The sequence below is a fragment of the Heterocephalus glaber genome, unplaced genomic scaffold (genome assembly GCF_053883595.1).
Source record: "Heterocephalus glaber isolate CG9 unplaced genomic scaffold, H.glaber_assembly_v1.0 deba00001509, whole genome shotgun sequence".
NCBI classification, from domain to species: Eukaryota; Metazoa; Chordata; class Mammalia; order Rodentia; family Bathyergidae; genus Heterocephalus; species Heterocephalus glaber.
The window spans coordinates 619,013-636,194 of NW_028258325.1; the positions used below are offsets into that span (position 1 = coordinate 619,013).

The 17,182-nt window shown below is 42.4% G+C and overlaps 1 protein-coding gene across 1 annotated transcript in view; it reads right to left on the reverse strand.

Moving 5' to 3' along the window:
• Rnf212 (ring finger protein 212) overlaps positions 1-17,182 on the reverse strand; it is a 38,743-nt gene that overhangs the window by 1,335 nt on the left and 20,226 nt on the right. Inside the window, 2 exon segments of the mRNA XM_004847455.3 lie at positions 827-911; positions 16,898-16,961. Coding sequence (XP_004847512.2) covers positions 827-911; positions 16,898-16,961 — 149 coding nt within the window.

Here is a 17,182-nt window from a genome sequence, read left to right on the forward strand (position 1 = left end):
GGGTATGCTGGCCCATAACTGTAATTCCAGCCCTGAAACAGGCTGAGGCAGAAGGATTAAAAGTTTGGGTCTTGCTGGGCAACTCAGCCAGACTCTATCTCGAAATTTAAAAATAAAAAAGGACAGTGAATGAGGTGGAAGTGGTGATGCCAATCAGGGCGTGCTGAGGAAGGAAAGGCTGTGGTCCTGGGTGGGCAAAGGCCTCCTGTCACAGGAGTCTGCCAGGCAGATGGTGTGGATGGCCATGAGTTCCAGGAGCTGGGCTGGCAGAGATGAGACAAGACAAGCTGCAGGCCACAGGCAGCAGAGCTCAGCAACTTCGGGCAGGGAAGGGGCTCGCCCTCGATGCTCAGACCAAGTGAGGCACCCACCCACTGAAGAGGAGGTTGTGGTCCAGTGAGCGAGTCCTGGTCTCGCGGGTCTGTATCCCGTGGGCCACCATTTCCTCTTCCTTTCTCCCTTACCTCGGGCCTGGAGGCACGGTCTACCTGAGCTGCCCAGGCCCAGCTTCTGTACATCCTGGTCTACTGGGATGTGCCTCCAGACGGCCTGGAGAGTGGACAGGAGCGAGACACTGATGCCCCAAAATCTACAGGAAACAACCCCGGTTCTGTCCTCATGAAGAAATATCGTACAGTCATTACATGGTTCATCTAAGGTATAGCACAGCTTCAAAAATGCAAAACATTACGCTGTCCATACAGAGCCTGACTCAAAACTACAGACTGGAGCAGACTCATCGGTCCTGGTTCTCACAGTCAGGTCATGGAGAGTTTGGCTGTGTTTCTTCTCCACCCACTGAGAAAACGCCGTCTGGGGACACTACCTGAGAGCCTTCGCCATGCTCGCCTGGCTGGGCGTTGGGCCAAGTGTCAGGCCTGAATGCTGAGGGCCCCAGTAGGAGACACTGCCTGTAGAGGAATGACAGTGTCATGTGAGGCTGTTGGAGGCTTTATGGGAGAAGACAGACACAACTGCTGCCCTGCATCATGAGGCTGTTGACCTACCAAGCACCTGACATGGTGGCACACATCTATAATCCGAGCACTCAGGAGGCTGAGGCAGGAGGATCGCCACAAGTTCAAAGCCAGCCTAGGCTACAGAGTTGAGTTCAAGGACAGCCTGAGCTACATAGTGAGATCTTGTCTCAAAAACAAACAAATCAAAACCCCCCAAAACAAAAAGCCCCAGCAGCTTGGTGTCAGGGCTGGAACTGGAGCTGCTGAACTGCAGTGTCCCTGACCCAGCTCTCAGCTCAGCCAGGAGGCCACACAGCATGTCCTGCACACACAGGCTGCAGCAGCATGGAGAACAGCAGGGTCTGCGTGGGTCTGGTCAGCTGGGCAACAGAGGAGGGCGAAGTGATGATGTTCCAGGGCCACCCTGGTTGGGGAACCCGCCTGGTCCCCAGCGCCTGAGAACAGTGGCTCTACCACTGGCCTGTGCTCTGGGTGTCACAGGCAACCACACCAGTCGGGTTCAGCTCTGCCCTCTGGACCATGGGAGGACACTGCTCTTTGAAGGCCTTCCCAGGTGGCTGAGCACTCGGAGGCAGAGTAGTCTGGCAGGCCGAGTTAGCCCTGTCTTTATCCCTGGGCTTACATGTGTGGTCAGAACTGTGGGGGCTTGCTGGCCTGCAAGGACCACCCTCCCAGGAAACCCCTTGGACTCGGGTCCAGCTTATCTTGTGCTCACCCGACATGAGACCCAGCAGGCCAGACTCTGGTCCTGACCACTGGGGCCGCCATACCCTGGGCCCGCAAAGCAATCAGGCTGCCTGTGCCAGTGCCACAGGAAGGTTCTGCCTGCCTCTGACAGCTGGCTGCCCCTGTGGCTGCTGCAGCACCCGGCCTCCTGCCCTGGGATGTGGTGAAACTTCTGCCTTCAAGTAGACCTCACCGTCTTGATTAAACAAATCCTGGTGTGTTTCAGTACCTGGAACCATAAACAGGTGCCTCTGCTCAGGTGATGTGCCCACTGTGGAGGCCACAGGATGGCTCTTTACCATGCTCATGGTACCCTATGGGGCAACTGCACCCATGGCCCACACACTGCTGGGTCCTGCTGGAAGGGCAGTGGGCACTGCAGAGGCAGGGGCACCAGGGGCGAGCAAGGTCTTTGGGATCAGCCAGCCAGAAGCAGATCAGAGTGGTCCTGTGCCTGTGACACCTTCAGGCTAGGTGTGGAAAACTCCGCTCAGGAAAGTGACATTATGAAAACTATTTCCGAAAGATTTCCACTTGAAAATTTAAATTAAAAAATACCACAACACATACAGAGAGAAGATCTGGTCATCTGAGTATACAGCAAGTTGATCTGCAGTGCTGCACACACAAAGACACCAGGCCACCCTGGGTGGGAAGGACAGGGAGCCGGGGCTTGAGGACAGGGCAGGATGCTGCCCAGGGACCTGTGCGTCACACAGGAGGTGTGTGTGCCCACACGCAGCTCACTACCCATCCCGGGCACTTGCTGGGGTGAAGCAGGGACGGGCAAACCATCTTTACCAGGCCAAGTCTGAACCTGGACACAACTGCAGAAATGCTTCCCCAGCTCAGGGCCGGACAGATGAAGACTGGAAGCATCTGCCCTGGAGGTCTGTCGTGCTCTACCCACCCCACGCTGCCTGGGGAAGAAGGCAGCGTCCAGCAAAGACACAGAAAGAGTGGAGCCAGGCAAGGGACATGCAGTCAACCAAGAAACTCTATTCAGTGAAAACTGCCCTTAAAAGGAAGACAAACTAGGGGCCGGGGATTTAGCTCAGTGGCACCGCACTTGCTCATAAACACAAGGTCCTGAGTTTGATCCCTGCTACCAAAAATAAAAAAATAAAATGAAGACAAACTAAAGATAATCAAAGATGAACAAAAACTAAACAATGCCAGATGTCATGGCACATGCCTGTATGCCAGCACTCTGAAGGCTGAGGCACGAGGATCACATGAATTTGAGGCCAGCCAGGATTACATAGGAAGACCCTGCCTCAAGTGACTGACCGACCGACCAACTGACCAAACAAAAAACCAAAACCAAACCAGACTGAATGACCTCATTCTTAGTGAACTTTCCTACAAGAAATGCAAAAAGACTTCAGGTTGAAAGGAAATAAAAGTAGAAAGTAACAGAAAAGACGAAAAGCACTAGAAATGGTAATAACATAAAAGACAAGTGTTTATATGTGTGTATTTTCCCAAGAGGTTTTTTTAAAGAATAATGACAAAACTGTTGTTGGGTTGATAACATATGTAAATTACGTATGTCTATACACAGATATTACATGGGCAGGAGGAGGAAATGGGAGCATTGCTATGTTTCACTGGAACGAAGTCAGCATGAGCTCAAATATACTGCCGTAAGTTCAAGATGTATATTGTAGCCTGTCTTAGCTTTTTGTTGCTATGACAAAATACCCAAGAAGATCAACTTAACGGAGGGCAGATGCACCTCAGCTCATGGTTTCAGAGGTTTCCACCATTGGTCACGTGACTTTTTCTGGCCCTGTCAGGAGGTGAATGTGGAAGAGGGCAAAGTGGAGGGAGCTGCTAACCTCATGGGAGCTAGCAAGCAGGAAGTGGAGAGGCAAAGGAAGAGGGAGAGGCGAGGGAAGCCAAGGACATGAGAAACCCTCAGGGGCACAGGCCCAGTGACCCGCTTCCTCTGTCAAGGCCCACCATCTAGGGGTCAGGCTGCCTGAACACAGGAGCCTCTGGGGACATCCCAGGTGATGTCTAGGGGACACCCTAGAGTGATCACTGGGAAAACTGTGACAGGTAAAATACAAGGGAGGAATAAGAACGTGTGCTTGTCTGCTTGGGCTGCCATAACAGAACACCACAGACTGCGTGGGGTAGACAAGCGCAATTTAATTTTCCACACTTGTAGAGACTGAGAGGTCCAGGCACAGGTGCTGGCTTGTTCGGTTTCTGCTAAGGACCTTCCTCCTGGTGTGCAGGCGGTAGCCTCCTTACCATGTTCTCACATGACAATTTTCTTTTTCTTTTTTTGGTGGTGAGTCAAATTCAGGGCCTGTGTGCATGCTGGGCAGGTGCTCTACCCCTGAGGCCTCAACCCCAAGACCTTTGTGTTCATGCAGAGAGAGCAACAAATGAGCTCTTTGGTGTCTCTGCCTTTAAATAAAAATTATGATAGGGTGAACCTTCTGGGCCGACGTACTACTGCCCTGAGTGCAGAGGAGCAGAGCTGCCCCCAGCGCAGAGGAGGTGAGCTGCACAGGTGCCAGTAGCACCCCACCCTCACCCCCCGTGAAATGAGAAGACACATAAACAAGTCTCAAAACCAGACTTCCAGATCACCTAAAGCAATCCCAAAGGGAAACAAGATGGAACAATCTGATATTCAACCACCTGGACTCCCTGAACTGGCAACCAAAGAGGATTTGGAAAAAATGAAATCAGAAATAATTTCTCAGATATCAGCAGAGATTGTGTCCATAGTGCAAGACATGATTAATAAATCTAGAGAGGACACAGATAAAAAAGTAGAGGAGCTGAGGAACATGATGGAATCCCAACATGGAAAAAAATGGAATCCATAAAACAGAAAAACTCTATTAAAAGTTTATGCAGCAGAATGAGCCAAAGTGAGGGTAGAATTTCAGATATACAAGATAAGATTGCAATTAGTGACCAGGAAAAGAAAAATATCTTTAAAATAGTAAGGGATCACGAGAAATCAATCCAGCAGCTGCTAGATGATGCAAAGAAGAATAACATAAGACTGATCAGAGTCAATGAAGAAACAGGAGAGAGTGCAGATGACATAAAAAAACTGTTCACAGAAGTGATGGCAGAAAACTTCCTAAGCAGGGGAAAAGAACTTGACATACAGATAAGTGACACATACAGGTCTTCAGCTAGCCTTGATCAAAAAAATTTATACATAGGCATATAATAGTTAAGATTCCAGAAACCCAATAGAAGAACAAAATTCTACAAGCAGTTAGAGAAAAGAAACAAATCACACACAAAGGAAAGCCCATCAGAATCACAGCTGACTTCTCAACACAAACCCTCAAGGCAAGAAGAGCTTGGAGTGATGTATTTCAAGCCCTAAAGGAAAACAGCCTCCAACCCAGATTGATGTACCCTGCAAAACAATCTTTCAAAATTGATGGAGAAATAAGATACTTTCATGACAAAGAGCACCTTAGGAACTTCACGAATACCAAACCAGCACTCCAAAAAATTTTAGACAATATTCTAGGAAAAGACAATGAGGATCACAACCCCAGGAAGCACAGCAGAATGAACCCATTGGGCATGACAAGAAATTAAATGCAAAGGGGGAGAATCCAACAAAAAGAAAAAGTCATGACAAGGATAAGCCAATATGTATCAGTTATAACCATCAATGTTAATGTTCTCAATTCACCAGTCAAAAGAAATAGACTGGCAGAATGGGTCAAGAAGCAAGATCCAACAATATGCTACATACAAGAAACACATTTAATTCAAAAAGAAACTCATAGACTGAAAGTTAAAGGGTGGAAAACAATACTCCATGCAATAGGAACCTGGAAGAAAGCAGGAGTAGCTATCCTCTTTGCAGATCAAGTGGATTTCAAACCAACACTGATTAAGAGAGACAAAGAAGGACACTACATGCTTGTAAAGGGAACAATCCAAGAGGAAGAGATGAAAATCATAAACATATATGCACCAAACACTAGGGCACCCAAGTATATAAAACAAATACTGACGGACATGAAAAATCAAATAAGCACCAATACAATAGTAGTGGGGGACCTCAGTACCCCGCTGTCACAAATAGATAGATCAACTAGACTAAAAATAAGTAATGAAATACTAGAACTCAATCAAACTCTTGAATAAATGAACTTGACAGATGTTTACAGTGTTCCACCTCACCAAATCAGAATACACATTCTTTTCAGCTGCACACGGGTCGTTCTCCAAAATAGACCACATACTTGCTCATAGAACATGTTTAAGTAAGTGCAAAGGAACTGACGTTATCCCCTGTATATTATCAAACCATAGTGCGATGAAATTGGAGATCAATAGCAAAAGAAACCACAAAAATTTCATAAACACATGGAAATTGAACAACACACTTCTGAGTAACCAATGGGTCACAGAGGAAATTAAAGAAGAAATCAGACAGTTCCTTCAATTAAATACAATGACAATACAACATATTGGAATCTATAGGACACAATGAAAGGAATCTTACAAGGGAAATTCATAGCAGTGAATACTCACATTAGGAAAACAGAGCGAGCCCAATTAAACAAGCTGATGGTGAACCTCAAGCTTCTAGAAAAAGAAAAGTAGGACAAACTCAAACTTCATTCAAGGGAGGAAATTATAAAGATCAGAGCAGAAATCAATGCGATGGAGACTAAGAGAACAATGCAAAAAAATCAATGAAGCCAAGAGTTGATTCTTTGAAAGAATAAACAAAATTGACAAACCCTTAGCCAACCTTATCAGAAAAAGGAAAGAAAAGGCCCAAATCCATGCAATTAGGAATGAAAAGGGTGAAATTACAATGGACCCAGGAGAAATCTAGAGGATCATCAACACCTACTTCGAGAACCCATACGCTAATAAGACTGAAAACACAGAAGAAATGGACAGATTCCTAGATATGTATGAATTACCAAAGTTGAACAAAGAAGACCTAAAAATTATAAACGGCCCAATATCAATGAAATTAAAAATGTAATTAAAAACTTACCAACTAAGAAAAGCCCGGGTCCTGATGGCTTCACCACTGAATTCTACAAGACATTTAGAGCGGAACTACTGCCACTACTGTTTAAACTCTTCAATGAAACTGAAAGGGAAGCAATACTCCCAAATTCATTCCTGGAAGCAAGCATCACCTTGATCTCCAAAGCAGAGAAAGACCCAACCAAAAAAGAGAACTACAGGCCAATCTCACTAATGAACATAGATGCAAAAATCCTTAATAAGATACTGGCAAATAGAATGCAGAAGATCATCAAGAAGCTCATACACCCTGACCAAGTGGGATTCATCCCAGGGATTCAGGGATGGTTCAACATATGCAAATCAATCAAGGTAATACACTATATCAATAGAGCCAAGGACAAAAATCATATGATCATCTCAATAGATGCAGAAAAAGCACTTGACAAAATCCAACACGCATTTATGATAAAAACCCTACAAAAAATTGGAATAGATGGTCTCTACCTCAATCTGAGAAAAGTCATCTATGAAAAACCAACAGCCAGTATCATACTAAATGGTCAAAAACTGAAATCCTTCACGCTAAAATCAGGAAAAAGACAAGGATGTCCACTATCACCACTCTTGTTCAATATAGTCTTGGAAACATTTGCCACAGCAATTAGACAAGAGAAAGAAATAAAAGGAATAAAGATAGGAAATGAAGAAGTCAAATTGTCATTATTTACAAATGACATGATGCTCTATATAAAAGACCCCAAGAACTCCCCCAAAAGTCTTCTAGACTTAATAACCAAATTCAGTAAAGTAGCTGGATACAAGGTCAACACATAAAAATCAATAGCTTTCCTCCACATGAACAACAGGCTCACTGAGAGAGAAATAGGGCAAACAATTCCTTTCACAATAGCATCCAAGAAACTGAAGTACCAAAGAATCAACCTAACAAAAGAAATCAAAGACCTCTTCTGGGAAAACTATAGCACTCTGAAAAGAGAGATTGAAGATGATTTCAGAAAATGGAAAGACATTCCTTGCTCCTGGGTAGGAAGGATTAATATAGTGAAAATGGCCATACTTCCGAAACTGCTATATAGATTCAATGCAATTCCAATTGAGATCCCAGCAGCATACTTCACGTACCTTGAGAAAACAATCCAAAAATTCATTTGGAACAAGAAGAGACCCAGAATAGCAAAAACAATTCTAGGCAACAGAGACATGGCAGGGGGTATCACAACCCCCAACTTGAAACTATACTACAAAGCTACAGTGATAAAAACATCATGGTACTGGCAAAGAAACAGACCTGAGGACCAGTGGAACAGATTAGAAGATACAGAAACAACTTCAGACACACTCAGCCACCTCATCTTCGACAAAGGAGCCAAACACCTTCACTGGAGGAAAGATAGCCTCTTTAATAAATGGTGCTGGAAAAACTGGGTTTCAACTTGCCAAAGATTAAAACTAGACCTATATCTCTCACCATGCACTAAACTAAAATTGAAATGGATGAAAGATCTAAATATTAAAACAGAAATGCTGAACTGGCTGGAACAGAGGTTAGCTAGAACTCTTGAAGACATTGGTGTAGGAAAAGATTTTATGAACAAAACCTCAGTTGCCTGTGAACTAGCACAAACAATCAACAAGTGGGATCTCTTCTTCTTAAAAAGCTTCTGCACAGCAAGAGAAACCACCAACAGTGTGAAGAAACAATCCACAATGTGGGAAAAAATTTTCACCTGCTGTTCCTCAGACAAAGGTCTGCTATCTAGAAGCTATGAAGAACTTAAAAAATCAGACCTCCAAAATTTAAAGACCCAATCCAAAAATAGGCATCTGAAATGAACAGACATTTCTCAGACAAAGTAGAAATAGCTAATAAACATGAAAAAATGTTCAACTTCACTGGTCCTTCAAGAGATGCAAATGAAAACAAAGCGATTCCACCTCACCCCAGAAAGAATGGCTGCTATCATGAAATCAACCAATAACAAATGCTGGCGAGGCTGTGGGGAAAGAGGAACTCTGCTCCACTGCTGGTGGGAGTGTCCATTGGTGCAAGCACTGTGGAAATCAGTATGGAAATACCTCAAAGAACTAGGACTGGAAGTCTCATTTGACCCAGCTATTCCCCTGCTGCTGGGTATCTTCCTCAAAGAATTAAAAGAATCATACCACAGTGATATATGTGCACCCATGTTCACAGCAGCACAGTTTGTAATAGCTAAAGCTTGGAAACAGCCCAAGTGCCCATTAGCTGGAGACTGGATAAAGAAAATGTGTTTTTTTAAATAAAATGGAGTATTACTCAGCCATAAAAAATGAGAAATTAGAGACATTTATAGATAAATGGATGCATATTAAGGCAAAACTCAAGTGAAATAAATAGGACACATGTGTATATACGAAATAGTTTCTCTAGTGTGAGAAATGGAAAGTGTAAATAAGGACTAAAAGGTATAATAGATAATGTGAAATAGGAATAAAAGGGGCAAAGGGGTAGGGAAAGTGCGAGGGGTGGGGGAAAGGAAAGAAGGGAATGGAATTAATATGAGAAAATGAAAAAATGGAAACAAAGTCTTTGTAATAGGGAGGGATGGAGGGGTTGAAGGGAGGGCAGGGGAATGGGGAAAAAGTAAGAACCAAAAGAGATTATGTAAAGGTGCAAATTTCCAATATGAATGTCATTATATTGTATACCTAAAATGTACCAATAAAATAAAAAATTATGATAAATACACATAACAAAATTTAGCACATTAGCCATTTCTGGATTGTTTTTGTTATTGAGTTTTCGAAGTTCTTTATATGTGCTGGATCTCAATCTCTTACCAAATTTACAGTTTGCATGTATTTTCTCCCATTCTATGGGTTACCTATTTACTCTACTGATAGTGTCTTTCGTTGCACAAAATCTTTAAATTTTTATAATTTTCAGTTTACTTTTTCTTCTGTTGTTTGTACCTTTGATGTCACATCCAAGAAATCACTGGCAAATCCAAATGGCACAGAGCTTTTCCCCAATGTTTTCTTCTAAGGATTTTGTAGTTTTAGGTGTTTTTTTCATTTTGAGTTAATTTTTGTATGGTGTTAGGTAAGCGTATTATTATTATTATATTATATTATATTATTTTGCACGAGGATATCTCAGTACTACTTTTTGAAAAGACTGTCCTTACTGCTATTGAATAGTATCTCTTCTTACAAGGGTACTAATCCTATTGAATAAAGGCCCACTCTTATGTCTTCATGTAACTTAATATCTCCTAGAGGACCTGTCTCCAAATACAGTCACACTGGGAGTTAGGGCTTTAATATATGAATTTTGAGGGGACACAATTCAATCCATAGCAAAATGGAACCCTAAAAATACTGAATGTAAATTAAGGCAATTAAGGGTATACAAATAAAAGATCTTACCATACATAAAAAAATAGCAAGACTGGAGGCATAAATCAAATCACAGTAATAATCATAAACATCAAATGGTCTAACAATCTAATCAGAAGGCACAGATTATAAGAATGGATCCCAAAGCAAGATCACAACTGTATGCTATCTATAAGAGGCATTCCTTTTTTTTTTTCCAGTACCAGGGACCAAACTCAGGACCTTTCGCTCATGAGGCAGGCACTGGAACCACTGAGCCAGATCCCCGGCCCTACAAGAGGCATTCTTTGGATTCAAAGGCACAAACAGGTTGAAAATAAGGGATGGAAAAAAATAACTGCAAATTACAACTGATCTAAAAATTAAATGAAGAAAATTCCAGAATCAAAAATAATAAAATACAATAAAACCTTGGATTGTAACTTGTTCTGCAAGTGTTCTGTAATATGAGCAAACATTTCTAATAAATTTTAACTTGATAAATGAGTGATGTCTTGCAACATGAGTAACACGTGATGCTGAATGTCATGTGATCACAGCTGAGCCAATGGTGGTTCTCGCTTTCTCACTGTGGGATTGTGGGTGATCGTCTCCCAACAAGAGGTTATGGAAGAGATCACATCTGCAGAGCAGGGGGAGAAAAAGGTGGAGGAACCGTCACTACAAATGAGGTTAGAGAGATGTGTAAAATGTGGGAAACAGTACAAAAGCTGCACCAGCTGAATACGGCTGTAGCAGTGCCACTGATGAAGAATCTGTTTAATGACAATGCAATGTCAAATTTCCATGAAATCCTCAAAAGCAAATGTCATGGGATAGGTTTCCTATTAAAGCTGCAGGAAAAGAAAGATTCCTTTGAGCTAACAGACAGCAGTGATACTGTTAGTGATAGTGAAAGTCGTCCTGCACAATGACCCTCCTCTCTTTTGTCTCCCTCACACCAGCCATGAAGGTTTTTGAAGATAAGTTCAGGTTAATTTATTTTAAAAAATATTTTGTATTTTCTTTATTATTTTGTATTATATTACAGTACTGTAGTAATTTTTATATGAATATTTTGGGTTGTGAGTCATCTGAGTTTCTGTTATTTCTTATGGGGAAATTCTCTTTGATATACAAGGCTTTGGATTACAAGCATGTTTCCTGAATGAATCATATTCGCAAACCAAGGTTTTACTGTACTTAGACATAAATAGGACCAGGATTTAGCTCAGTGGTGCTGCTGCCTGCCCCACAAGTGCAAGGTTCTGAGTTTGATCCCCAGTACAAAATAATAAAATTTATCAATAAAGTAAAAGATTTGCACACTGAAAATTACAAAAGATTCTTGAGAGAAATCTAAGATACAGTAAGTGGAAAGAGAGATTCAGCATATGTATGAAGGATTCCAAATTGTTAAGATGGTCATTCTTCCCGACTAATGCACAAACTCAGAAGCAATCCTATCAAAGTCCCAGCAGGCTTTGTAGGATTTGACAAAAGGATTTAGAAAATTATATGGAAATGCAAAGGACTTAAAATAGTCAAAAGTATTTTCATAATTAAGAAAAAAATTAATAGGTTTATACCATCTGATTTTAAAATACATTGTAAGAAAAAAAAATCACCATAGTATGGTATTTGTGAAAAAGCAGGAAAACCTTCAGTTCTAATCAACTAATTTCAATTTCAGACTGTTTGTTGACATACAGCTATAAAACTGATGTCTGTGTATTGTCCTTGTAGCCTGTCACCTTGCCACTTTGCTACCCTGTGGTATTCATGTAGATTCTTCATGATGCTCTACATATACCATGTTGTCACCAATAAAGTGACATTTCCAACCCATATGCCTTTTCTCTTTCCTTTCCCTTTTTCTGTTTTGTTTGTGAGACCCAGTTTCACTGAATACCTTGAACTCATGACCCCCCTGCCTCAGTTTCCTGAGGAGCTGAGGTCACAGACCTGTGGTATCACACTCAGCTTTGATGTGTTTCTTTTTCTTGCCTCAGTGCACTAGCTAGAAGCTCAGTACAATTCATATAGATGTGGCAGAAGTAGATATCTGTGCTTTGTTCCTGACCTTAGAGGAAAAAATATCCACTCTTTGAACACTGTGGGATGTATTGGTATACACTTCTAATCTCAGCTACTCAGGGGGCTGAGGCAGTAAGATTCCAAGTTCAAGGCCAGCCTGGGAAACTTAGACACTATTTCAAAATAAAATTTTAAAAGGGCTGGTGTTGTAGCTCAGTGGTTAACCAGTTGCCTAGCATGTGCAAGGCCATGGGTTCAATTTCCAGTACTGCAAAAACAAATTTTAAAAAATTTCCAACATTAATTATGATGTTGGCCAATAGGTTCTCTAAAGATCCTATTTATCAAGTTGAGGAAATTTTTACTTCATTTTCATTGAGACTTTGGCAAGTCTTTTTCTTTAAAGTTTGGTAAGTTCTTTTTTTTTTTTTTGGTACTGGGGATCGAATTTGGGTCCTTGTGCTTGCGCAGCAGGTGGCAAAACTACTGAGCTAAATCCCCGGCCCCTCATGTTCTTTTCTTATTGAAAAGATTTTAAGTTGTTTTTTTTTTAGTCCTTTATTCTATTAACATACTTTATGATGTTAACTGACCTTCTGATGCCAAATCAACATAAATAACTTGGATGAATCCCACCTGGAAATGGTGTAAAACATCTTTTATATGTTGTTAGATTTTTATTTTATTTTATTTTTTGGTACCGAGGATCAAATATATGTTGTTAGATTTGATCGTCAAATGTATTTTTAAAGAATTCTGCATTTATACTCAGGAAGAACACTGGTGTGGGTTTTCTTTTGTGTGTTTTTCAGCTTTGTTACAGGGCTACTACTGAGCCCATAAAAGGAACTGACAAGTGTCTGATCTATTTCCCAAGTTCATGTAGGACTGCGATTGTTTGAAAGAACTTAAATGTTTGAAAGAACTGACCCATGAAGCCACTGGGAAATTGGTTTTTTCTGAAAAATCATCAATTTAACTTCACTTGATAGGTGTTTACCTAGATTTATTATTTCTTCTTGAGTCAATTTTGGTAATTTCATCAAAGAACCAACTTTAGGTTCCATTAATCATCTCTATCAGTTCTATCTGTGCTATTTGCTTAGTATCTTAAGCTTACTGAGCTCAGATTGTCCTTTCTATTTTATTTAAAAATTTTTTTGGTACCAGGGATCGGACTCGGGACCTTGCACTTTCGAGGCAGGCGGCTGAACCACTGAGCTAAATCCCTGGCCTCTGTTTTATTTTTTACCTTATTCTATTTAAACCTTTTTATTAATACATTTGCACTGCATGCTGATTACATTTCTCATGGGGAGTTGATGCACATATATACCACATCTTAACTCTTCCTTACGGCCCAACCCCCATTTCTTGGTTCCCGTACTATTTTCAAAAGATCTCTCCCCAAGCATTTAAAGCTATAAACATGGCTTTTCTTGCAAGACATAAACTTAACATATATTTTCATTCAGTTCAAGATATTTTCTAATTTCTTTTGTGATTTTTTTCTTTGACCCATGGATTAGTTTGAAGTGTGTTATTTGTTTTATTCTCAGATTTTTTCTGTTGTTCATTTCCAATTTAATCTCACTGTGGTCAGGGAACGCACTTTGTATGATTCCAATCCTTTAAGATGTGTTGGGAGTTTTTTTAGGTCTTAATATCCAGTCTGTTCTGAAGAATGTCCCATTTGTAGCCAAAGAGAATATTTTTCTGCTCTTGTCGGGTGGCGTCTATATTTGTCACGTAAGCCAATGTGGTCAAGAGTACTGGTGAAATCCTCTATTTTCTTAGTAATTATCTATCTAGTTGTTTTATACCCAAATCATGATTGTTGAATTAATGATTTCATTTTCATTTCATCAGTTTTGCTGCATCTATTTTCAGGCCCTCTTTTGGTGTGTTTACACTAATAACTGTTATGTCTTCCTAATATATAGATCCTTTTGCCATCATGAAATGTCCTTGTCTCTAGCCACAAGTTTTGTCTTGAAACCTGTTGAGCCTGATATGAATAACAGCTACTTCAGTAGTCTCTGGTTGCTATTCCTTGATGTATCTGCTCTATAACTTTCTTTCAACCTTTTGTGCCCTTGGAGTGTTATTTCTTATAGACAGCATCCTTCTAGATCTTTTTTATGCCAGTTTGAGTCTGTGCTTGCTTACTGTAGCCTTCAATGTGTTCTGTTAAATGCTATTACTGATGTAGTTGGACTTGTGCCTGCCACTTTGTTGTTTTATGTATGTCTCATATATTTTTGTTCCCACTTCCTTTTACAACTTTTTTTGTTAGCTGTTCTACTATCTCTTAGAAAAGAGCATGGAAATCTCAAAATGAAATTGTTGAGCTGATTTTTCCCTTCTAATCTGTAAGTTTTTGCTTTGTGTATCTGAGGCCCTGGAAAGGATGCCGAGCCCCAGGGGCCACTCATGGCTGTGGAAACGCAAGATGGGATAGCACTTTGTCAGGCAGCTTGGCAGTGTCTTCCCAGACCAAACCTGCTCTTGTCACAGGTTCCAGGAGTAACTATGGTCCTTGATATTCACCCACAGGACTTGAAGGCTTGTGTCCACATGAAGTCTGAAATGGACATCTACAGCAGTTTTTTTCATAATGGCCAAAACTTGGAAACAACTAAGATGCCCGTTAGTAGGTGAATGAATAAACTATGGTGCACCCAGACGATGAAATATTAGCGTACAACACTAGAAAGAAATGAGCTAAAAGCCATGAAAAGACATGGAGAAACCATACATGCACATCTCTCTGAGGAAGAGTCCACTGCAGAGGCTCCGCGCAAGTGTGCAGCTGGATGATCTTCTGGAAAAAGGAACTCTGGAGACAGTGGAAAGGCCAGTGTTTCTGGGGGAGGAAGGGGTGAGAGTGGAGTGCAGGGGACTCTCAGGGCAGTGAACATCCTCCACGACACTGTGGTCATAACACACACAGCATCAAACGACAGATATGGGGGACAATGTGGTGTGGACACAGCTTCATCTACTACAGCAAAGTTCTATCCTGTGGGAGGCACTGTGATGGGGAGGCTACAAACGGAGAGGGGCAGGAAATATGTGGGAAATTTCTGTGCTCTCATCTCAGTTTTGCTGTGAACACAAAACTGCTGTGAAAAATGAAGTCTACAGAAACCACCTAGGAGATATGATTGAGTTATGCAAAAAAAACCTACCTCAGCACAAAAAGCTATAAAATAAAAAAGACAGTAATGATAGATTTGAGTACAGAAACACATTAAGCTTCTTCTTCTTTTTTTTTGGTGGGGTACCAGGGACTGAACCCAGAGCCTTTGTACTGAGTTACATTTCCAGCCCCTTTATTTTGTATCTTAGAGACAGGGCCTTACTGTGTTGCTCAGTTGTCCAGTCTGGGCTCAAGTTTATTATTTTTATTTTTTTTGGTACCAGGGATTGAACTCAGGTCCTTGTGCTTGTGCAGCAGACAGCAAAACCACTGAACTAAATCCCCGGTCCCATGGGCTCAAGTTTATGATCCTTCTGTTTCAGCCTCCCAGAGTGGGATTCCAGGCATGCACCACTGTATCTGACTAAAAATGCTAAATTTCTATTTAAAATTTTTTTTTATAGTTTTTTGAGCCAGGGTCTCGCTATGTAGTTTAGGCTGGTTTTGAACTCATCATGTAGCCTAGGCTGGCCTTGAACTTGCGGCTATCCTCCTGCTTCAGCCTCCTGAGTGGTGGAATTACAGGCATGTACCATTAGGCCTGGCTAAAAATGCTAAATTTCTAAAAGTCAAATACAGAATAACAAAGAAAATTGGCTAAAAGATCAATATCTTTCATATTAAGGATGTCATATACACAAAGAACAAAGGACAGAAACAGGTAAATCAGAAAAAGAACAAGGGGTGAATAGAACCGAAACACTCAGGATCATCAGCAGTCACAGGAATGAAAACCAAAATGTTTTCCTTGCAAACTGGCAGGCACAGAGCACAGTGGACACTGCTGAGAAGGGGTTGAGGTGGTGCTCAGCCTCTGGGCTGTGTGAGCCAGGCCCCTGCATAGCTTCTCAACACAGAGAGAGAGAGAGACAGAGAGAGAGGGAGGGGGAGGGGGAGGGGGAGGGAGAACCCAAAGAGCAGGGAAAGCCTGGCAAGAACAGTGTCTGTGGACACCTAGGGGAGCGAGCTGGTTAGGGGTGGTCCTGGGAGCCCAGGAGGGCCACAGAGTAGCTAGCAGCCCTGTGAGAACCTGACATGGGGGAAGCAACCTGTACAGGCTGCTGGTGACGCAGGGCAGGCAGGGGACACTGCTCAGAGCTCTGCTCCTTCAGCAAGCTCTGTGGTACAAGCCCACAGGCCCTAGAGTTGGGCTCTTATGAGGGCTCCCACACTGGAGTGGAGAGAACAGGCAGTCATGCAGCCCTGAAGAGGATGGGACAGTGGGGAGCCTGTGAGGAGGGACGGGGCCTGAGGGGCTGAGGACAGGGACAGTGGGGAGCCCGCGGGGAGGGACAGACTGAGGCCTGGAGGGCTCATCAAGCCTGGGTCTGCAGGGAAAAGGACTACTGACCCGAGTTGAATACCAACAGGCAAATTCAGCCACACAACTTTTGATTAAAACTATAAGAAGAGCTTCTATCTCCGGTGAGCTTCACCCTTAAGGCCCCAGTGCTGCACAGCCTGGTGCTCAGGGCAGCTCAGCCTCCCCGGGTGAGTCTGACAGCTCTGATTATCACAGCTTTCAGAGAATGCATGTGCACTGGTGCATGGATCCGAGGGAGGTTATGGGAACATTACTCACCCATGCGTCCATCCTGAGGCGGACTAATCACGGAGATTCTCACAGGGCCCACCGTGACCTCAGGCTAAGCACACAAGAGAAAACAGCTGGTGAGATTTCTACTCTGCCCCTTGTGGGGTCAGAATCCACTGTTCATTAAGAACCCATGTTGTGAGCTCCTTCTCCTTAGCCTGGCAGAGTTCCGTCTGCCCTGGCTCCATGTGGACACGAGTCCCACTGGCTGACATGGGGTGGGATTCCCGATTCTTCCCTGACCCACCAGGTCCTGCGACACCGAATGGACAC